This window comes from Mercurialis annua, linkage group LG7 (assembly GCF_937616625.2).
Source record: "Mercurialis annua linkage group LG7, ddMerAnnu1.2, whole genome shotgun sequence".
In the NCBI taxonomy this organism is placed as follows: domain Eukaryota; kingdom Viridiplantae; phylum Streptophyta; class Magnoliopsida; order Malpighiales; family Euphorbiaceae; genus Mercurialis; species Mercurialis annua.
The window spans coordinates 47,806,075-47,828,714 of NC_065576.1; the positions used below are offsets into that span (position 1 = coordinate 47,806,075).

The window sequence follows — 22,640 nt, forward strand, 5'->3', positions numbered from 1 at the left end:
TTAGCAGTAATAATTAACTGTAACTTTTATAGAATTAATATAATAAATACAATTTATTATTTAAATCTAAAAAATTAAGTTTGATTATGGCTATATAAATTAACAAATTATACACATTTCTACAACCTAATTATATTTTAAATAATTATATACATCAATTACCCTTTTTTTTGACAAACTAACACACCAATTAAAAAATTTGGTGAAAAGTGCAAATGTGAAAATTAGAATTGGTCATGACATTCACATTATAGTGCATTTTAAAAATTATTTTTTATCGAATTTTTAATTGTTGTATCAATTTATCAGATATAAATAATTAGTATATATTTACTAAATTTTATCAAATGTGATTAAAGTATAATGTATGCATAATTTGTGAATTGATAGGACAAGAACCCATAAAATTATACTCCTATATGATAGTTTTACAAAATGCAAAACTATTTTTCACAACAAACAAATGGAAATGTCATCTTCAAACCTAAAAATCACAATTAAAAAGGAAGGTTGATTTGTATCAAAGGAAAAAAAGTTGTTATTTGTATATTTTTTTTGATGGAATCTAATTACGTTAATAGTTAGTTGTTATTAGTTATTTTTTAATTTTTTAAATTTGCCATAAACATATGGACCTCCATCCAAAAACTTATCAAAGGTCCGGCAGAGCAGGATTGATCCTTAACCGTAAACGTCAATATTGATGTTGAAGATGCAATACTATGGCTTCCACTGGTTATGAGGAATCTTTATGAATTGGACAGTTTTCTATAGAACCACATATTTTCTATATTATTAATGTGTTTATATCAAACATGATATTTTTTTTTGTTCAAATTGTGATTCTTTTTTTTTGTTTTCAATGGATTCTACTAGAATTATCTTTTTCAGAAGTTACAACCTAAGGTGTTCAATTATCCAAAAAAAGAAAAAAAAAAGTAAAAATGTATAAATATTAAACCACACCCAAAATTGAATTGTTAATCGGTTTAATTTGATAAGTATAGAAATGTCATCTAATTTTTATTTATTTTGCATGTCCATAAGACCTTAAGTTGAGGCCATGTCATATTTATTAGTGAATTGTTGCGTTTAAATATAAATTTTATTAATACTAAAATCATAATTGAGATTTGAAAAATATTAAATATTTAAGTGAAAATTAAAATAATTGTTAGTATCATTTTTATATTTTTTAATTAAAAATTATACCATGTTGAAATCTTGTGCCTGGAAAAAAAATGCCACATCAGATAGTTAATGAGAATGACTGGTTTCACTATACCGTGTGTGTTTCTCTAACGAAAAAATATGAGGGTCATAATTGAAATCGGAAAAATATAAAGAAAGCAAGTGAGATTTGAGGTAAATATTAGGGTTATTCGTGTACTTTTTTAGCATTATTGTTAGGTTGTTGTGCAACGGATTCAACATTTTTTTTCTTTTTAGTACTAATATAGGAATTTAAAAGATTGAATTGTATTGAGATGGTCTATTTGCCTATTGTCATTCAGAAAATGTTTGCCTGTATAAATTAGTGTTGCTAATCTCTTGGTTCATCGAACGGCCGTGGTAATGGTATCAAAACTTCTCCTCATGGCCATTCCAAATGTTAATTAAGTTGACTTTAAGATATGGATGATGAGATGTTTTATTAAATTATAAATAGTTAAATTAAAACAATACTAATATAATAAAAATACGTTATATCCAACCATTGAATTAAAAAAATGCAAATTAGGGTAAAATTGTCAAATAAAAAAATGTTAACTTTATGCTTTATGGTACAATTGAAATGAAAAAAATGCAAATTGGGGTAAAATTGACAATTTTTCAACGTTAGGGTAGGATTGAAAAGGGGATGAAAGATCGGGTTTTTTTAAGGCATTAAGCCTAATAAAAATACGTTATATCCAAACATTGAATTAAGAATAAATAGATGAGTTATAAAACATATAATATCATATTTGTTTTTTTGTTTTTAAATAAAAACTACAAATAGATAGTAGAAATCTAATTATTATGTGTAAGGTACTTGATACAGATAAGAATTATTATTCTAAAAATAGTTTTGGCTCATTTTTTCTATTGATAAAACATCAATTTCTCCACACGTTTTTAGTATTGCTGAAATATACATTATTTACACTATAATTAAGATATTCATAATAAGAAAAACATTATATAGAAAAAGTATAACATTAAAATTCTTATATAATTTAATCAATATAATTAATAATATTAGTTTATTACAATGGTTATATAATATATATATTAATTAATCTATTTTATATTTACTATTACATACAATTTTTAATAAAATAGTTATAAGAGAAAATGTTTAAACAACTGTCATTTTAATTAATTTGATCTTATTTTAAACCTTTCATGCATTATATAATTGAAAATAAGACTTTATTTTAAAAAGTTTAATTGTTAAAAAATATCCACATCTTTTATTTTATTCGTTTAAAACTAAAATTTTTAAAATCATCAATTTTGATCAATTTTTTTTTTTTAATTTTAATTTCAATTATAGATATTTGCTTAAATTGAAATAAACAAAATTTAAATATGTTCTTCGTATTTGAAATTTTTGATAGTAAAAGACAAACGAGAACAATATGAAGCAACGTAAAAGACATATTTAAACATTTTTCACTCCAATTAGAATAAACGACCAAAGTTAAAAACTAAAAATTAAAAACTATGCTAAAATTGACGATTTTAAAAATTTGAGTGATTAAAAAAATCGAAAAACTGAAGTATTTTTTGTTATTACGCCTTCAAAAAAAACCATGGTATAAAGAAATAGAGATATTAAAATAATAGAATTAATCCATTTTAAGGTCCCTATTCAATTGGACTCTAAACTCTTATTTGGTGTTATTTGGTCCTTTAACTTTATATTTTTTTGGTCCTTTAACTTTATATTTTTTTATTTATTTGATCACTAAACTTCCATTTGATATTATTTGTTCCTGAATTTTGATTTTTTGGCATTTTCAGATTCTAAAAAATATAAAGTTAAAGGATCAGATAAATAAAAAAAAACATAAATTTAAGAAATCAGCTAAAGAAAAAACGCAAAATTAAGGGACTAGATAAGTTAAATGAAAGTTTAAAAACCGGATAAATTTAAAACACAAAATTATGAGATTCAAATAGCTCAAATGAAAAATTCAGAAACGAGATAAACAAAATAATTAAAGTTGAGGGACCTTAAATGTGTTAATACAAAATAATATTACAAATAAAAAAAAATGAAAGCCAATGCTCCAAAGCCTGTATAAAAAACAGACAGCAAAACCAGCAAGAAGAACACAAGATTGGATTTATTTCCTAGAAAGCCGGATTTGCATAAGAAATCTGATCCTGACGTGGTCCTTCTCTATCAGTTTTATCCATAATCCCTCATTTTTCGTTTTCTCTTACACCAGGCCAATTTTTCTCCTTTAAAAACTTCAAACATTACCCTCTATTTTCCCATAATTTCATTTTCAGGTATTAACTTATCTCTTTTCTTTGAATTCTTTGATTTTGTTAATTATTTTCCAAGCTTGGATCTGTCAGCATTTTGTTGTTCTTTGTGAATTATATTCAATTTGTTTAACTTGATTCTGATACATTGTTTGTAAATCTTAGTTTTAGTTTTTGATTACTGGGTTAGTTTTGTTTTATGGGTATCTTTTTTTTAATCTGATAGTGTTTTAGTTTTATTGGACTTGCTATTTTTATTGCTGAAAATTGAAATGGATTATCTGTAATTTCGATTCTTGAAATATGTTATTTCTTAGCTTGTTTTGCTTATTTATATTGTTTTTTTGTAGCTTTAGAATCTCAATTATTTGATTGTTGAATTATAAGATCTAGTGCATCCAATTATAGTTTAGCATATGTTTCTTGGTTAGATCTGATTTCTTGTGTTTTTGCTGAATAATTTATTCAACACAGTGCCACGTTATTTGTGCAACAAAACCGTTGAGACGTTTGCTTTAAATATTCCAATATCGCTAATATTAATTGGCTTAATGTAAAAATTATGTGATCGTTGCGCAAAATAATCACTCGTTTTTGGTTTGTGGGGGTTATTTCAAGAATTTATCTTTTTGGCAAAAATTATGGTGTGTTCAAATTCATGTTTGTTGAGTACCCAATTGCTTTACTTGATTCTCTGTCTCTTTCTGTATTTGGTGGTTAAGTTAGGTGAAATAAAGATTCGTGCATTTTTGAAGTAAAGTGACAATAATAAATGATCATGGCATTAGGCAAAACTGATTTTAGTTTTTGCTTCTTTTGTATAATTGACATTCAATGAAGCCTCCACATGTTTCCAGGTTTAGCAAAACAAGTGGAGACTAGATGCCAAATATAAAAAATGATTTAGTGTCCAAAATTGCTAATATAATGATGTCAAGGTTATGTTATTTTCTTTTTACTCTAAAGTTTATGCTATATAGTTTTAAAACTAACCATCATTTCATGTGATTAGGCTGGTGAATATCATCCCATAAAGATGGAAGTTAGAGGGGGCTGAGGCTTAACAAGTTCTATGGCCTTGATTGGTATTTTTGTTTTTGATTGTGTGTTTGTTGATTTAATGGAATATTGTTGGTTATTTAGTGTTTGTATTGATAATTTTGTTGCTGTTATATGTAGATATATGGGCAATGTGTGGGGAACGAGACTATTTTAGAAGTTTGCAGTACATTTTGAATAAAACAAGCAAAAAGAGTTATTTTACTAGAACAATTTCGGGTATGGAATATGAATCGGATTGGACTAGACACAGAAAATCCTCAGCGTTTACTGCTCAAGCGATTCGATCAGCAACATCTTTTATGCCCTGGTCTTGTAAGATTCCTATAGGTGATAGTTATCACGAATTTCTTTAATTAAACATCTGTCTTTTGAACGTTCTTATTACTTTCTTGGGAGATACAGTAGATTGAGTACAAATATCAACTACATGTCTCTTGATTTCATGAAAATGCCGTGTTACGTGAGTGGAAAGAAAAGATTAACAGAGAGGGACACCTCTTTCTCTATTTCACCTGCCCAATCTAAGTCGACTTGTTTGAAAAGCAACCTTCAGTTAGTTTCTCGAGTTTCTGATGATATCGACAGTCCCATTTTACCGGGGCTTCCTGATGACGTTGCTAAGTATTGCCTCGCACTTGTTCCTCGCCCTCACTTTCCATCTATGGGAGCTGTTTGCAAGAAATGGAGATTATTTATAAAAAGCAAAGAATTTCTGGTTGTACGGAAACTAGCCGGGTTGCTTGAGGAATGGCTTTATGTCCTGACTGTGGACTCTGAAGGAAAGGAAAGCCAGTGGGAGGTTATGGATTGCTTAGGACAGAGACGTCAGCTTCTTCCGCCGATGCCTGGACATACTAAGGCCGGGTTTGGGGTAGCTGCTCTTAATGGGAAGCTTCTCGTCTTGGCTGGCTATTCTGTTATTGATGGGACTGGCTCTGCTTCAGCAGATGTTTATGAATATGAGTCTTGCCTTAAGAGGTTTGTTATCATTAATCTTCCTACCTTTTTTTAACTAAATTGATCAATTTTCCTTCTAGTAACCTTATGTAATTCATGGTGCAGTAGATATTTGGTTTGGTTACGTCGAGGGTGAAGGCTGGTGAAGCTGTCTAAATTATGATTTCTGTTTTTTATATCTTAAATTTATTGTTATTAATCTGAATATTCATGGCCATTTTTGAAACTATATGAACAAGCCTCCTCGCGAGTCACCTATAATTTGGTAGATTAATTGAAAAGTAGCCCAGACTCCAACCAAAACAGTTGCATTATAAACATTATTAGGGAACCAGCTTGTTGAGTGGTCAAGAATAAAATAGCCTCCCCTATGTTTTAATCGTCTCTGCTGGTACTAGTTTTAATTGTGAGGAAAATTGTTACGGTAAATGTCTGAGGTTGATTGCAGGGAGTTTTTGATATACATTTTAATGCTATGCAAATAACCTGATTTTCTTTCGGAGATCTAACTTGTTCATGTTCTCACTATTCTTTAGCGCCATTGTTTTTGTGATTGCAGTTGGAGCAAATTATCAAGCATGAACGTTGCACGCTACGATTTCGCGTGTGCAGAAGTTAACGGCAAAGTTTATGTTGTTGGAGGTTATGGAATAGACGGTGATAGTCTATCGAGTGCTGAGATGTATGATCCCGACACCGGAAAGTGGACCCTAATAGAGAGTCTACGTCGCTCGAGGTGGGGTTGTTTCGGTTGTAGCTTTGAGGGAAAGCTTTATGTCATGGGAGGCAGGTCAAGCTTCACCATAGGCAATTCAAAGAAGGTCGATGTGTACAATCCCGAGAGGCAGACATGGTGTGAAATGAAGAATGGTTGCGTCATGGTTACTGCTCATGCTGTGCTGGGAAAGAAGCTCTTCTGTATGGAGTGGAAGGATGAGCGTAAACTAGCTATATTTAACTCAGAAGATGATTCCTGGAAAATGGTTCCGGTTCCGATAGCCGGAAGCTCGACTATTGGTTTTCGGTTCGGAATACTTGATGGGAAACTTTTACTGTTCCCACAGGAGAAAGTACCAGGTTGCTATACTCTGCTGTATGATCCTAATGCTTCCCCAGGTTCCGAGTGGCGGATGTCGGAAATTAAGCCATCTGGACAGTGCTTGTGCTGTGTAACTGTCAAGGCTTGAAATGATATGCTGCACATTTAGTGATTTTCTCTGTAATAGTATGCGTTTGTACTTTTGATCGGATTATCCATTTGACGTTATCATTTAGATAGCTTCACTCCGTGCTTAATCATGGAAGCGAGCCTTCCTCGTTGGTGCAGTTTAAAATAGCTAGTGATTTTTTTGAACCTTGTGATGGAATCAGGATCACCATCTATTCCATAGCCTCCAACATGTGAATACTTTAGTCACCTCTAACATTCTGGCAGTTCGGATATAACTTTCTTCTAGCAGTGATTTCAATACAGTTTTTTTTACTCTCGAAAATTTTCGATGGCAGCCCGAACTGTAGCGTATTCAGGTCTAAGGGTAGTTCCGCGCCCCCAGCCTGCCATATTGCTTGTTTAAGATTTGTGTGCTGGTCATGCATATGCTAGTTTTTGCTGGATTATCTTCTCCAGAAACACCAAGGAAGAATGATTATACAGTTCCACAATGTTATATTAATATCTTTAAAGATATTAACTAAAATGTACTTTTGTAAATATGAAATATAAAAAATGAACAATTGTACTTATGTTCTACATTTGATTCTTTTTTTTATGTCAATCACTCATATTAAATTTATACGTATATGTTATAATTACCTCCATCCTAAAATATACTAATTCTATCCCATTTGATAAAATTGTCCTTTTAGATATTGTATTCCAAATTATAATATATTTTTAATTTCATAATTTTTTATCATTTTCAAAATTAATTTTATTTAATTTAAATTAGTGTTTTAGTTTTTATAAAATATATCAAAGAAATACTTTTAATCACCGGTGCTAGAAAGATAAAAGCAACTTTTATCTTTATTTAAAATAATAATGGCGTGTCCAAATGATATACTTACCTACATGGAATTAAAATAAAATAAAATCATCAAAACTTAAAATTTATTTGTGTGCTTTTTAGTATATTTTTTTTATATATAATTTGAGGAGGGGGAGCGCTTGTGGGAGAAATTTAGAACCTAATTTGCTAATTCAAGCATTTTAAAAAATATTATTCCACCGGAAGTTTTCATCTGTTTTTAAGTTGTGTGTGTAACTGTTTTACAAGTTTTTCACTTATGATGCACTAAACATATTAAAAACATAGTGACATTCTCACACTTTGAGCAGGAAAAGAGTGTGCTTGATCCTTGTGAGGATGAAAATGATGATATGGAAGAAGATGAAGTAAGCTTAGGAGCTGATTCTGTACAAAAATCAGACTCTTCTAATTCTGATATTGAGGTGAAGTTACATAATCTTCTAATCCCTAAAGTATTTAGCCGAGCTTGAAAATTAGGAGTCATGATGCTCAAAAGAGAGATTTAATTTAATTTGCTATAGTTTCAGGCTAATCAATGGCAAAAAATGAGCTCATAATTACACCAGTAGGTAAATACACTCCTGTCACCTTTTATACTCTGGTTACCTTGTTATATTGGTATTTGGAGAGTTTGAAGGTAGAAGTAATTAGTTCTTATCTTGAAAGGCAAGGCACACAATGGCATGGTTGGCCATGGTAACATTTCAAACTGAATATTACAATACGTGAACCTTTCATGAAATATCAGGGCTGGCTATATTGAGTTGACCTTTTGAAGGTTAAGAAATGTTAGCAGGCCAGGGGGAATTTTTGACTAATTAAATTAATGTGCGCGAAGATGACACTCAAGATCCAGAAGAGGATGAGCAACAAATGGCTAGGGTGAAGAATTGGATTGCTTACACTCTAAGTTTTAATGATATCCTCTCTATTTTCCCGGATATATCCGTGGTAACAATTCCTCCTTTTCCTTCTGTACAATATTAATTACTTTGAAACAAATTTTAAATTCAACCGGTGACTTTCTGGCTTATTAATGCAGGTCCTGACTGAAGGTAATCGGAACCGTTTATTCTTGTCAATGCTCAAACAGGAAATGCTAAAGCTGCAATAAATGTCTTAGTTCGTTCTTGCTGGATTTCAGAAATTATCGACAAGCTTGTAAACGAAGGTGTTATATTAAAGATTGGAACAGATCATAGATTCACCAAGAACAATCAAAAGGTTGTAATTCACTTCATTTCCTTATTATACATTTTCTTTTCATATATACTCACTGGTTTGTAATGGAACAGAAGAAATCGAACTTTGAGTTCACTCTGGTGAAAGAGGAAATGGATGGCCAAGCAATCCCAAATGGCAACAATCCTATACAGATAGATGGTCCCCCTACTTTGTATAGTCACTGGCCAGATTTTATAGGAGCATTGTATAGAGTAAGATTAATGCTCCTTATTACAGATAGATAGTATTGATCAAAGAGAAATAAATGATTTGATATTGTGAAAAATGATTTTATTCATTGACATGAAAAAGTATATATAAATAATACACCTATCAAACTGACTAATTAGGAAAATAGAATTTGTGGGTTGGGTCCATGGAATGTAAATAATATGGCTGAATACATAGTTTGACTCCTAAATTTGTACCTTATTACCCATCTAATTTCTAAATTTAACGTCTCACTTATCGAATCTCTGAACTTGTTAAATAATCTGATTTGACCCCTGAACTTGATGAATACGTAAATATTGAACCCTTCCGTACGCAATTTCTTCTAGAATATTTCAAGTGACAGGTGAACATGGAGGGGTTAAATATTTACATATTTATCATGTTTAGGAGTTAAATCGGATTATTTAACAACTTCAGAGGTTTGATAGATGAGACGTTAAGTTTAGATGTTAGATGGATAAATAATACAAGTTCAGGGGTCAAACTATATATTAAGCACAATAGCGAAAATTCAAAAAGCAGAAACATAAACCCCACTCTAAGCGGCCAAACATCAAACATTTGATCTGCAAAAAACACTACAAACCTTGATGAACTCCAACAACAAATAAATCAGCTTCACATTTTAAACCAACCAACCCTAAATGTTCGGTGCTCAGTCATCATCGCCGGCTTTCGGCACTCCGTCTTCAACTCCGTCATTATTCAGCACTCCATCTTCTACGCCGTCGTTTGGCAACACTTCCGCTCCTTCACTCTTCGGCACTCCGTCGTCTACTCCGGCGTTCGGTACTCCTTCCACTCCTTCTTTCTCCACCGGCGGCGGTTTTGGTTCTCTTTTCTCCACGCCGTTAACGCAGCAGCCGCAACAAACTCCGTCTGCTACCGGATTTGGATTCCAAACTCCTGCTAGTAATAATCAGATGATGACGCCGTTTCCTAACGCTCAGTTAACTACTCAAATGGCTCCGGTTGCTCCTCTCCCGTTCTCTCTCGCCGATCGTGATATTCAGGTTTGTTTTTATAATCTCCGTTAATTATAACGCCTCAGTTTTTTTAAATCGTAATTAGTTAATGTTATTAAATTATGCATTATTTAACAGGCGATTGTGGATGCTTATAAGGAGGTACCAGGAAACCCTAAATATGCGTTCAAGGTTTGTTTACTTTCTCAAGTTAGGGTTTAGAATTTACTATTTAGGTTTTGAAAGTTGAAATTGCAATGTGAGGGTTTTGTGTGGTTGACTAGGGTTTTGGATGTTGACTTTTGTTTTGCAGCATTTGTTGTTTAATGTGACTGATCCACAGTGTAAAGTGAAGCCGGCTGGGGTTTCAGATGTGAGTTTTTAATTTATTATTTCTCTGGTTTTTTTGGGTATGGAAATGGAATGATATTGTTGTGTTTGTGCTAATTTTGGTGAATAGTTTGCGTTATGCTAGATTATGTGGGCAGAGGCTATGGCAAAGCTAGAAGGTATGGAGAGTTCGGATCGAGAACGTCTTTGGCCTCAGCTTGTTCATGGTTTTAAAGATCTTTCTAATCGGCTCAAGGTATTTGTTTCTAAGCTGAGACATGAAATGCAATGTCTTCCTTTCCATTGTTGAGTTAGTTTAATGGTCATGATTATGTTCTCATTGCTATGTCAGATAGATTTCAGTTATTAAAGTTCAGGAATGTCAAATTTAGTGTAGAGTTTTGAAGGTTATTTCTTTTGGATGGCTCATTTATGTAGTCTGTTATTTTATTTGAAATGTGTGGCACTAAATTAGAGAACAAGAAAGTTTATTGTGCTTAAAATGGGACCTGCGTTGATAATACTTGATATCTAACCGTGGTCTATAGATAGATGATAGATCAGTTGAAAGAGTGGGTCAAGTAGAAAAATATCTGTTCTATTAGTGACCAGTGAACTGATGCTTTGAAGAAGTGTAAGGCCATGAGTTTAGTACACAGAGAAGGTGGAGTTATTTAGATGGAGAACATAAGTATTACGAATGTCAGGATTACCAGCTGCTGAAAAAGTGCTTCAAGCACATTCATGCTGACAAGGCGACCCTGTTTTTTTTTCTTTCATTGGCTTGCAAGTATAGAGTTACTGGGGATATAGTTTAGATTCCCTATACTTACTGTTATTCCTTATGTGCTCCTGTTGTCATCATGTTTGCTGGTTGACTGGTATATGAGCCTTTTGACATTGTAATACTCAAATGTTGCAGCTCCAAGATGAAGTTATTGTTTCAGATGCTGAGCGATTGCGCATGACCCAAAGCAATGTGAAGATGGTAACTTTCCATACTACTACCTTTATGCATCGTAAATTTCCGAACATGTTATTTATTATTTAATTGTTTGCAGCTTCAAAGGCATTTTCAAGCTGAGACACTTCCATGGATTGAAAGAATGAGGCAAAAGGAGCAGAGTCTTCAAAGGCGTCTGTTAAGGGTGAGAACAATATCCAATCATTTCATGGGAAACCATCGGCAAATTAACAGAATGATGCTATCCGCTGTATCGTAACATGTGTCTGAACTAGCAAGACCTGTTTTGTATTTTGCGAGCAGTATATATGCATTTAGTATCATCAAGATCTAATCCTTGTCTACTCTTGTTTGCTTGAAGGTAATGAGAATAATGGAGGCATTAGAGGGTAAGGGTTACAGAATGCCGTTAATGAAAGGGGAAGCTGAATTGGCCGAGAAACTGGCTGGTACAACCAGACAGGTGGGTTTTTTTTCTTCCTGGGGTACTGTACCTCTTAATGTTTCCTGACTTGGCTGTGATTCAGAGACAATGCTAACAAGCAGAAGCTTTGCAGCTCAAAGGATCTGGAGCTGAACTTTCTAGGAGAGTTCAAAACCTACTCAACGTAACACGTGTTCAAGCCAATGCACTTGGAGCTGGTGGATCTATTTATCTTCCTGGGTCAACCAAAATACATGAACAGAGTCTTGCTGATATGCAGGAGGTAAGTTTCAGATACACTTGAGGTCATGGCTTTTGGTATTATTGTCATTCGTAGGAATGTGCATTAGTCTGTTCGGTAGTAAAAATTTGAATAATTAATAGATATTAAATTTAGTAATAAAATCTAGCTACATTGCAATATATCGTACTTTTTAACCATTTAAACTCATATAAAATAATCTTATTCTTGAGAAAACAATATTACTTTAAAAATAAAATAAATTATGCAGATGGAGTTCAGCTTTTTTGGTTTTTCAAAATGGAAAAAACCAAATAAAACCAAATTTCTTAAAAACTTATATCAAAACAAACCAATTTTTTTAAAAAGTTATAACTTATAATAAAACCAAACCTACTAGTTTTGGTTTTGTTAGGTTTGGTTTTTTAGTCCAGTGCAATTTTTGCGCATCCCTAGTCATTTGTAATGTGGTTCTTTTATTTTCTAATGCTAAGGCCAATAATATCCAGATGGGAAAAAAATGACGGTTTTAGCACTAAATCACCAAATCATTAATTGTTACTCCATTTACCAAAAATTAAAGTTCTTATTGGTGTTCAATGTTACTGTATGGTTGATATGTTGTAAATGTGCTTGTCAAGGGATTGCATTTGGTAATTGACAAATGATTGGTTTGTTGAGTAGGTCTTACAACAGCAGACGGAAGCCATTGCAAGGCTTGGAAGTGTGTTGAAACGAGATATGAGGGATATGGAAATTATTATGGCGGAGGATACGGAAATGACACTAAATGTTAGCTAGAGAAAGGAGCAAGGAGTGCTTGATCCGTTTTTGTGAATTCGTTTTATGTTCTCGAATCTTACGACTAATCAGATTACTAAAACCTCTTATACCCATTTTTCGATGTCGTATTGTTTCAAGTTTATTAGAGCTTGTACATCTAAACCAGCAATGCCAACTCTTAAAAGATGCAATTTGTAGGGCAGTTTTCCTTAATTAACGGGATGTTGAGAATTGTGGCTTCTTTTGCTCACAAAATTGTAATGTACAAATGATTTTCCAAGTTCGTACATCCGCTATGGTTTCTTCAATTTTGCTTTATTCAAAACTGTTAGCAAACAATGGAACCAATTGTTAGCAAACAAAGGAACCAATTAAGACACAAAATCAAGCATGCATACAAGAAATTAGCATTAGTCTAGTTTCTTTTTGTTTTTGTTAGTATCACAAAATTGGGTGCCATAATCACACTATTAAATTAATACACCGAATATTTTGTTTATCGATAGCTCTGGATTTGAATGTCTATAATATAGAAATGATGTCAGTCTTTCGAATCTAAATTGTTAGTTCAGCTATAAGGCATAAGCTTCTGCCATAATTAGGAGAACAAGTGATGTCCATCCCGTAAACAGACGAGCACCCTTTCCCTTACCCTTCTTTTGATCATACTGTTCCCATAAAAATCCTGTTTGGTGATAATTCTGAACCACATTTCTGTTGAGGAACACAAAAATAGTTAAATCAATCAGCAGTAAAAAATCAAGCTTGGTTTAGTAAACACTTTACCCGATCAGATTGCTCCTTAGTTCGTCATAGATTTTCTTCGCCCTATCTCTGTATGGTCCATCTTCTGCAAGGGATCAACAAATGTAAAGATTAGCATAGGCATGAAAAACAAAGTATTTCTACTCTCTTTGTGGGTATTTTAAGGAATGTGAAGATGGATGAGTTGAAAGGAATGTGAAGATGGGTATTTTAAGGAATGTGAAGATGTATGGTCCATAATAAATAAAAAGGTTAATAATCTTCATCCCTTCCCGAGTTAGGTCCGAATTATTGTTTTCCTTATGATATTTGAAAAATCACTATTTCCAAAGACTTTAAGATTTAGATAATTAAAACCTCAAAGGGGTCTCAGTTAAAGGGAACGAGAAATAGTTATTTGTCAAAATTTAGAAGAAAAACTGTATTTTAGATCTAAACTCAGGAGCAAAAAATACACAAGTATTAAGAAATTTAGTAAATTAATATATAATGAGTAATTTTCTAAAAATATACACACTTGCCCTTATCTAATGTAGTATTGACTTTATCTCTTAGTGAGCTACCATTTAATCATTTAAGTAATAAATGAGTGCCTATAATTTGGGACAAAGAAATTTAAAATAGTGCCTATCAATACGGAGGGAATAATAACTTACTTAAATTCATGCTCTTTTTTAACCTATGCATAGAAAATAGAGAGTCCTATCACTCAGATAGATGGGACAAACTAATGAGTTCGGATATTAATGAATTCTACATGGGAGTTCTCAGAATAATATTCTCTATTGATCTGTTAATAACAAGCAGTTATAAGCAAGTTGCTTGATACCTTCTGAGTAGTGGTGGAGAGCTGAAAGAATCAAGTAATTCATGTTCATCCAAATTGGCCCTCGCCAATAAGGTGGGTCATGCTCTGTGTTGCGTTTCATGTATATGGAGCTGTGGCAATAAGGGTAAATCGCATAAATTCAGGGTCACATAATCCCTCGGTCAATGTCAAACACAAGCTCATGTGAAATCATAAGGCAAGGTAGATAGTAGAGTTTATCACCTTGTTTTGGCAAGAGATCGGAGTCCATAGTTGGTCCACAAGACACTCTGGTTTGAAATGAGGTCGAGTTGTTTTTCCAGAATCCATGAATCCTACATATTAAGTGGTTTGCATGAAAAATCTAAAACAAGCTTATTGATTTGAGACTGAACTGATAACGTGGAATTTCCACAGAAGATTCTCCATGCAACTCACAGACGGAATGATTCTCCTCATGAATGGGAAAAGACTGACATAACCAACATGAGGAACCAATCTCAACTTTGGTCTTTCTAATACTTCTCGAACAAGATCACGCTTTAGATAACCATTGCCCACAATTGTTTCTTTCCAACTTAACCGAACCTGGTAGATTCAGCAATTAGTAAATTTTAAAAGAAATGAAAAGGGGAAAGCTAACTAAATTTACAGTGTAAATATTTATAAACAAGAAAGAGGAATAAAGTCAACGCAGAGGCACAACAAGAATACAAAAGAGATCAGTAATTACAACCAATTTTGTAGTCCGAGACGTACAGAGACATCTTCATAGTGTACTAAAAGATAAATGTAGAACAATCTGACATAAACATCAACAAAAAAGCAAATACCTTTTCGGTATGATTTCCAAAATCGAAATATGCTCCATAAGCAGGATCGAGGTGCATCTGATAAAATATCAGATAGATTAATACATGAAAATGCACCATCAGAATAATGAAAAGCCTAACTGCAAGACATAGATGCATGTAAAACCAGACAGTCTAAGTATCATGTATCTGATATCTCTGGAAAAGACGAACTTTAAGCAAAGACAAACCTGATTCAGCAATTCAAAATCTGAAAGTAACTTGGCTGTTGAACTGTAATCCTGCATTGCGTCAAAATCTCAATTACGATATTTAAAGCATTAATTTATTTTTGTACCAATCTATAATCCAGATTTATGGTCTTTTTAGCATACCTTTCCAGACTTGTCTTCTTTCTCTACTAGCTGTTGGATGTAACGCATGCAATTTGCAGCAAGAAGCATCCAGCATCTAAGGTCCAAGTGACGTTCTTCATTACTAGGGTGGGAAGCCCGTGGATAATCATCTAACCCAGAGGATAATGACTGCTTGTGCCAGAAATATTGTCAAGCCCAGCAATGTGTCATTTGAACAGACAAACAGAAATATTGAATGTTATTATTGGCCTAAAATTTGAAAATTATCAATAATCACAAAAGGATCCACTCCAAAGGAAGTATGATGCTAAGGTCTTAGAAACTATAAGATGCTTTAAAGTTAGAACCTTAGGGTTTAGTTCACGAGTTGTTGAGTTGTCTCTCCCATGCCAAAAATAGCTACTGATCTCCTTCCCTGGATTACAGACGGAGAAAACAAAAATGCCATAACTAAGAATATAATTAAAAATGTCTGGTCCAAACATAGGCGGGTACACACATGCCCAGAACTGGGGAAGATAAGGACACTTTTATCTTTCCCCCAGCAGGAGAGAAATTCAAAGAATAGTTTCAAAGGCTTCAAGTTTGACAATGATGACTACTATTTTGAACACAATTTACAAAACAATCATTAATTAAGAAAAAAAGAATATTAATTTTACATTTTCGTAAAATCTGTGTAAAATACAATGATTTTTTTAGAATGGGACAAAGAGAGTAATTCATCTAAATTTAACAAAAGTTTGGTTTACTTATATAGTTAATAACTTACCGAGTTTCAAACAACTTTTAACTGTTATACTGAATTAGCAGTTTTGATAGTATGTATGTGCTAGACAGAAAATACAGGAAAACAAGTATCCAAGCAAAACTACGGGTATTCACTTCATGCACAAGCAAGCCCATAGTACGAAAAACCGAAAAGAAGAAGGTGATGAGAAGACTACCTGCCTGGGTAGTATTGAACCACTGAAACCAAGCTTCAAGACGAACAAAAGCCCTCTCTAAGAAATAAGTGATCTTACTGCTTTCAGCAGAAGTAAACTTATTTTCCTTTATGCCATCTATAAGATCTGGAAGAAGCAACCTCTGGCATTACACATATGATAGCTTTTACATTTTTTGGTTGCAACTTCAATTTAAGAAACATGCAAAATGAAAGATAATATGTATCATTTTAATTCATGGTAGTTTTTAAGATTTGGAGAACAGAAGAAACAGAGGAAGGGAATGAATCACAACAGAAGGCGCGGATAAGAAGAATGAAAACAAATTGTTAAGTTGATTTTTCGAATCCAAGGATGATCACCGCCTACACATGGTTCTTACGCTTTTCCTTGCCCAAAGGAATAAAATGAATACATACATGACAAGAAGGAAAAATATAAGAGTGCAAGTCATCATGCAACCCCAACAGACAAACTTTAAGATGTAGCTAGCTTCTACAGTAAAAAGATTCTTCTCATATTGAACCAGCTAATTCAGTAAACTTTTAAACATAAGAAACTAGCATAAGAAGCTAGCTATATTAGATAATAATATTTGAAATAACCTTTACGAGGAGCTAAAAGGAAATCTGCAAGATCAGTTATTTTAAAATGTAATAAAATTCTGAAAATGAAGGACTTGTGAGGACAAAAGATTTTTTCTTTACAACAAGGGAAAGAAATAGCAATTGATAATTTATTTACCACTATAAAATGTCATAATTATATTTTAGTGCTCGTCTGATGCTATAGTGAATCATGAAGCTGAAATTCTGTGTTAAATAAAAATTTCAATGAATAAGCTTACCACTTATAACCAAAAATAATGTTGGAGGATTTCCATTAGTAGGATACTGAACAACAAATTCCTCAGGCACCTTACTGCAATCACACAGAACAAAAAAACTTGCCATTTACTTCACTGCCGAAAGACATTCATAAAACTATTTTGTGACTGTATTTGAAGCTTTAAATACACTGATCCACTTGATAATTAGACCAATCAACAGTACCTTAGAGCTTCAGATCCAAGTATTTGCTCCCGTGGGATCCATCCATCAATGTTCATCAAATCTAACCAGTGGCCAAGAATATCCAAGCATATATTTATATCCCAACGCCTGCTCATAAACCACATAACTACAAGTCCCATTATTATTTGCTCAAAAAGTAACTGACATTTTGCATTGAGAGAAGAAATGAAAAAAAGGCGGCAACTGACCAGATTAACAGCTGATGAAAACCTTCATCCCATAAAAATCCCCTAGGAAAGAAGGGACGACTTGGAACCGCTGTGTAAAGCTCAGCTGGCCAATATGCAATAAAATCATTATGATCTTCATCCTGCAATGAAGCAATTCACACTATGTGACAGCAGGATGATCAAGATGATTAGAGCCATTGCAAATACAAAGATGGCAGTATAGTCAGCTAAACTTTGAAAAGGAAAGACATCAAAAACTTAAGGGTTTTGTTTAAATTTAATTTTTATTAAATCCAAACAACAGAATCAAGCAAATCATCTCAAAATAAAGAAGCACAGAAAATCTGCAGACAGTGACTTGGTTTACTAATCTCTTTCTCTCTCGCAACTTGTGACCATTTTATTTGTTTTCCTCGTCTTCTTTATAAAACAAAAACAACATTCTTCAATTTGCACGGTTACACAAAGTTCCATATAACCCTCCCTCAATGGTTTTACCCAGCTATAATTACATGCTTAGGAAAGAAAGGTTGATGAATGAATAGATAAGTCAGTCAATTAACTAAGACTCACAAGAAGCAAATGTACTGAACTTGGGAAACCACTTGCTTGCTTAACATGCGATTACACAGTATGAATTAAGACATAAAGAAAGATTACTGGTTATTTGTGCATATATCAATAACTCCATTATAAGATAATAGACTTCATAGTAGATAAACTTTGTTAGAAAAGGATGCAACTTACATTCGTACTTCTAGGGTAGAAGATTTTAGACTGGCCATAGAAGTATCCGATGCCTCCCAACATATTGGCGATGGCAGCCTTGCCCACAATTATGGATTCAGATTCAAGCTGAACAGATATTAACAGAATGTCAGTATCAACAATCTCTACACTTAGTCACATATGAATGTACAAGTCAAGATGCCACATGGATTTCCACAAAGTCCAAATAGAAGTCTTACACCTTTGTAGAGACAAGTGAGTGTGTGACACATACTCACTTTATTGTTCATCAACTCTTTAGGAAAATAAATTATCAACTAAGCACACATTAATTGAAAAATATGTATTAGCAGCATCAGTATAAGGACTTAAATTACACTTATCAGCAATTAAGAATCTTATTTTTAATCTTAATCCTTGTAATTTTTATCATATACAAACTACTATCTTCAATGTAGTTTATCACCAATTTTACACCGATCTTCAAGATACGCTAGGATTCTTGTTCTAAACAAATTCAATCTTATTAGATTAATTAATTACATACTTTGATTAATTAATTTGTTATATAATTTGATCAATCTCAATTGTATTGCGTGTGACGAATTAAGTTCATTTTTAATTACAACAAAAACATAATATAAATACTTGACATTACGAGAAACTCTTATGAGATTAAGGCTTACCACTATCTTCATTATTTTCAGATATTTCAATACCGAAACTCTCACAAATTCAAACATATCAGCTATCTTTCAGACATGTAGAAGCACCACATACAGACTAATAGTAAATTGGCTTTCGAATAGCAATACCTTGCCAGCTAAGTTAAACCGGTGCTCGAACTTGGAATCAAAGTCCGATTTCTTTTCTTGCAGTTGACTTGTTAATGAGGTACCTGAATATTACATAACAAACTAAGAATTCTGAGGAAGGGAAATACGAAATTCAGTTTTTGGATCCCATTTAAAAAGTTAAACATTCTCACAAGCAATGTAATTAGCAATAAGCAACATCATAAAATTGTGGGGTTCATCCACATATTTGGAGATTCAAATACAAGGCAACAAAATGCATAAGTACTTGCTGAATGCTGACAAGTAACAAGCATAAACATCACATTATGCCCACACATTTACACGACAAAAGCGTATAAAATGTCAAAAAGCAACACATGACACACCTCTTGAATGTGCACAAAACACACATAATATACAATCATATCCATAGGTACCTTGGTTATAAAATCTGTATGAATCATCTGTAATCTCTACTAGGTAGTTTATTCTTTGAAGTCACTATTTTGTGTTCCTCGCCTGTAATATTAAGTTCAAATTGCAAATAACCTCTAGCTGGGTTTGACAAGTGAATTTTAAAGATGCTAACAAATTAAAGTTTTTCCTTCTAATAGAAGTATCTAAGAAACTTAGTACTTAGATTTGATGACAAACAGTGTAATGATTTAACTATTTTATTCTACAGTTGGTTCTATGTTAAAAAGCTTCCCTCTCAGACTCCTATTTCCCCTCACTTGTCAACAAGCAAGTTGGGTGCTCTCCCTTAATGTGGTAGGACTTTGTTGCAGTCATAGTCAATTGAAAATTAAAATTTAAGCAATAACAGAGGAAGATAGCATTTATCATTGAGATGGAAGAAACCTGTCAGGCCGTTTACACGTGCTTTTACTTTTGAATTTTGTTCTCCTGTTCCAGACACAAAGGCAATATCTGCTTTGAACGGAATCCTAGCAGAGATCTGCATAAGATCAGAGATATCAAATAAGACAATATATTGAACATGATTATTATGGTAATGAATTAGAATGTGAAACATGGCTGATATTTTGCATAGATGGTGTAATGGTAGCATACCTGAAACACTAAGATATTTGAAGAATCTTCAGCTGTGTCCGGAAGTTGTATTTGGCCAACCCTTCTTACCTTGCAAGAAATACACATGCAACGCAAGCAAACGAACCAAGCAAATAATCAATTTAGAAACTTACAATATGCATCATTGATTTGCAATTACAGTTGAATAATAACTAGTATACCTGCGCCCCAATGTTTTGTAGGACAAGATCAGACAAATTGTGAATATGAGGTGTCCTGAAGCCAGAATAGTGCACCTCTGAAACATCCTAAAAAGCAAAATTCATTAGCTGGCCGAGGATCAACATCAACAGAGGGAATATTTAGTAAAATCACAGATTTAGGTATTGGTGTATTACCATCACTACATTACCTTTGAGTCTATATGTAGCTGCCAATCTCCAATATCTGAATGCAAACCTGATGCCAAAAGAGAGTTCTCATGAATATCATACATGTTATCCCTTCCCAGATTTAGAGCACTTCCATCTTCATTAGCCAAATAGAAAAACAAATGCCCATTTTGCAGCATTTCATTGTTCTGGTCAGACCTGCAAGGTTCCCATGAAGAACACTGATAAAGAACTGCATTTGGAATGACAAAAATGCAAATGCAGAATATTAAAATGAATCAAATAGATATAAATGGTGAATTCATTTACTTGTCATGCTGCACATCAATTCGAACCGCCCAATCTCCACCATAACCACTGCCTTCACTTTTAGATTTCAAAAAACTCGTTTCTAACTTCAATCCATGATCAACCAGCACTTGATGTCCAAAATCACGACCATTATGCTGTGTCCATCCATATTTGCTAAGATCATCAGAATCTTGACAAACATGTCTCATTAAATACCTCCCATCCTTTACTCCAATCCACATCAATCCGGCAACCAAAGACTTTGGAGTCCTGCCCTTAGTTAAAAAAATAAACTAAAAGACGTAAGCATATACTATCTTGTTTTTATTAAAATCATTTCTACGACAATTCAATTCTAGCAAAGTCATGTCACTTTGGTATCATTTCTCTCAAAATGCCAATATTTTAGGTGAAAGAATTGAATTCTAGCAACTGTAACCTTCCCAACTATAAGAATTGACTGGATAGCATCCAACTAAACTTACTCGAATTCAATTTTTCAAAGTTTGAATTATTTCAGTTCTAGCATCTACAATCTTTCCAAACATAAGAATTGACTAAATAATAAACACAATCAAATTGAACTCATTGAATTCTTATATCATTACATTTTTCAAATACTTCACCACATATATAATCCAAAAACTGAGCATAATAATTTGAACTAATATTGTTTTATGAACAAATAAAGAAAAGGAATCGCACCTGGCGCGAATTCCAAGATAAACATGAGGACGATATGTGCCCCAGTATAAGCTCTCTTTATGCTCTCCTTGAAACTGTTAAAACAAACAAGCATGAATTAACCAGTCAAAATCCAAGCATTGACTTAAAAAAACTGATCGAGTAGAGATCAAAATTACCTGAGGAAGGTCCATGAGTTTGGGCGCGGGAAACGGAGTGATAACCCTAGGTATTTCACGAGCTTCATCAACATGATTTACCAGAGTATAAATCATCGCAAAAATAATCAAGAACGATAACAAACCGATTCCGAGTATAATTTTGAGATTGACATTTGCAATATTAAGCAAATTTTGACGATCCTTGCTTCTTTTAAGCGATTTCAAGTTAGGTTTTCTGTTACCGCGGAGAGAAACGGCGTCGTTTTCATCGTCGGTAATGTGAGCGGTGGATTTGGTTCGGGTCCTTGCACTGCTCCTACTGCTTCCTGCCATTGCTTCTTTAAATTTTCAAGGATTTGATAAAATTCATTGAAGTATTTAAAATTTGATTGGAATTGATTTGATTGATAAATGAAACTTTTGAGCTATGGGAATGAAGATTTGGAGAAGACGATTGGTCAAGCATTCAATTTCCTCATTGTTCTCTCCAGTATTACAGAGTGACGAGTGTTCACTTCAACTATGCATTGAGATCAAACAATGGACTGGACTATTGCTTGACAATTAATGGGCCTATGAAAAACGGAACGAGTTTCGGCCCAAAAGGAATTCCACGTCAGAGGTTCTCAACTTGGAAACATTTTTAGTGTGAGATAATTACTAGTAGTATTTAGGAAAAGTTATAAAAATAGTTTAACGAGGGTAAAAAAAATTAAAGTATGTTTTTTTTAAAGTTTTTTCATTTTTAAATTGTATTTTTTTTGAGATATCTGATATCTATTTGCAATGTATTACAAACAAAAAAGTGTAAAGAGATAGCTTTTAAATAAAAATTAAACTTTTGAATTTAAAACATATTTTTTAAATTGATTTTTTCTAAAATGATTTTATGATTTTTCATACTGAGTTAAAATTATTATTTTTCT

At 32.9% G+C, this 22,640-nt stretch overlaps 3 protein-coding genes across 4 annotated transcripts; 2 read left to right on the plus strand and 1 right to left on the minus strand.

The window, feature by feature from the left end:
- The first annotated feature begins 3,268 nt into the window (after positions 1–3,268).
- On the plus strand, positions 3,269–6,853 carry LOC126655819 (F-box/kelch-repeat protein At1g67480). 2 transcript variants are annotated; one of them, XM_050350127.2, is made up of 4 exons: positions 3,269–3,504; positions 4,493–4,565; positions 4,660–5,520; positions 6,059–6,853. In XM_050350127.2, the coding sequence occupies exons 3-4, from the start codon at positions 4,970–4,972 to the stop codon at positions 6,684–6,686; spliced, it is 1,179 nt and encodes a 392-aa protein (XP_050206084.1). In that variant the 5' UTR covers positions 3,269–3,504; positions 4,493–4,565; positions 4,660–4,969; the 3' UTR covers positions 6,687–6,853. The 2 variants fall into 2 exon arrangements, with proteins under 2 accessions (XP_050206084.1, XP_050206085.1); XM_050350128.2 differs by lacking the exon at positions 3,269–3,504 and adding an exon at positions 4,277–4,418.
- Positions 6,854–9,484: 2,631 nt separating this feature from the next.
- Positions 9,485–13,002, plus strand: LOC126655237 (nuclear pore complex protein NUP54). Its single transcript, XM_050349311.2, has 9 exons — positions 9,485–10,000; positions 10,091–10,144; positions 10,266–10,325; positions 10,428–10,538; positions 11,205–11,270; positions 11,344–11,430; positions 11,608–11,709; positions 11,804–11,953; positions 12,596–13,002. Exons 1-9 carry the CDS (start codon positions 9,632–9,634, stop codon positions 12,710–12,712), a joined length of 1,116 nt encoding a protein of 371 aa, XP_050205268.1. The 5' UTR covers positions 9,485–9,631; the 3' UTR covers positions 12,713–13,002.
- A 63-nt stretch (positions 13,003–13,065) lies between these two features.
- On the minus strand, positions 13,066–22,215 carry LOC126655236 (mannosyl-oligosaccharide glucosidase GCS1-like). Its single transcript, XM_050349310.2, has 22 exons — positions 21,733–22,215; positions 21,575–21,648; positions 20,888–21,139; positions 20,599–20,776; positions 20,408–20,494; positions 20,226–20,294; positions 20,013–20,109; positions 19,170–19,252; positions 18,373–18,480; positions 17,644–17,765; positions 17,435–17,542; positions 17,230–17,303; positions 16,383–16,508; positions 15,783–15,850; positions 15,454–15,603; positions 15,310–15,360; positions 15,101–15,157; positions 14,706–14,855; positions 14,511–14,602; positions 14,289–14,398; positions 13,481–13,544; positions 13,066–13,408 (listed from the first exon to the last, which is right to left on the minus strand). The coding sequence occupies exons 1-22, from the start codon at positions 22,045–22,047 to the stop codon at positions 13,267–13,269; spliced, it is 2,577 nt and encodes an 858-aa protein (XP_050205267.1). The 5' UTR covers positions 22,048–22,215; the 3' UTR covers positions 13,066–13,266.
- Positions 22,216–22,640: the final 425 nt, after the last annotated feature.

Coding starts and splice junctions, on each gene's coding strand:
- LOC126655237 (XM_050349311.2), top strand. CDS start 9,632: ATGTTCGGTGCTCAGTCATCATCGCCGGCTTTCGGCACTCCGTCTTCA. Junction 10,001..10,090: donor TCGCCGATCGTGATATTCAG/GTTTGTTTTTAT, acceptor ATTATTTAACAG/GCGATTGTGGATGCTTATAA. Junction 10,326..10,427: donor AGCCGGCTGGGGTTTCAGAT/GTGAGTTTTTAA, acceptor GCGTTATGCTAG/ATTATGTGGGCAGAGGCTAT.
- LOC126655236 (XM_050349310.2), bottom strand. CDS start 22,047: ATGGCAGGAAGCAGTAGGAGCAGTGCAAGGACCCGAACCAAATCCACC. Junction 14,856..15,100: donor TTGGAAATCATACCGAAAAG/GTATTTGCTTTT, acceptor TGAATCTACCAG/GTTCGGTTAAGTTGGAAAGA. Junction 13,545..14,288: donor TCTCCACCACTACTCAGAAG/GTATCAAGCAAC, acceptor GATCCCTTGCAG/AAGATGGACCATACAGAGAT.
- LOC126655819 (XM_050350127.2), top strand. CDS start 4,970: ATGTCTCTTGATTTCATGAAAATGCCGTGTTACGTGAGTGGAAAGAAA. Junction 5,521..6,058: donor TATGAGTCTTGCCTTAAGAG/GTTTGTTATCAT, acceptor TTGTGATTGCAG/TTGGAGCAAATTATCAAGCA.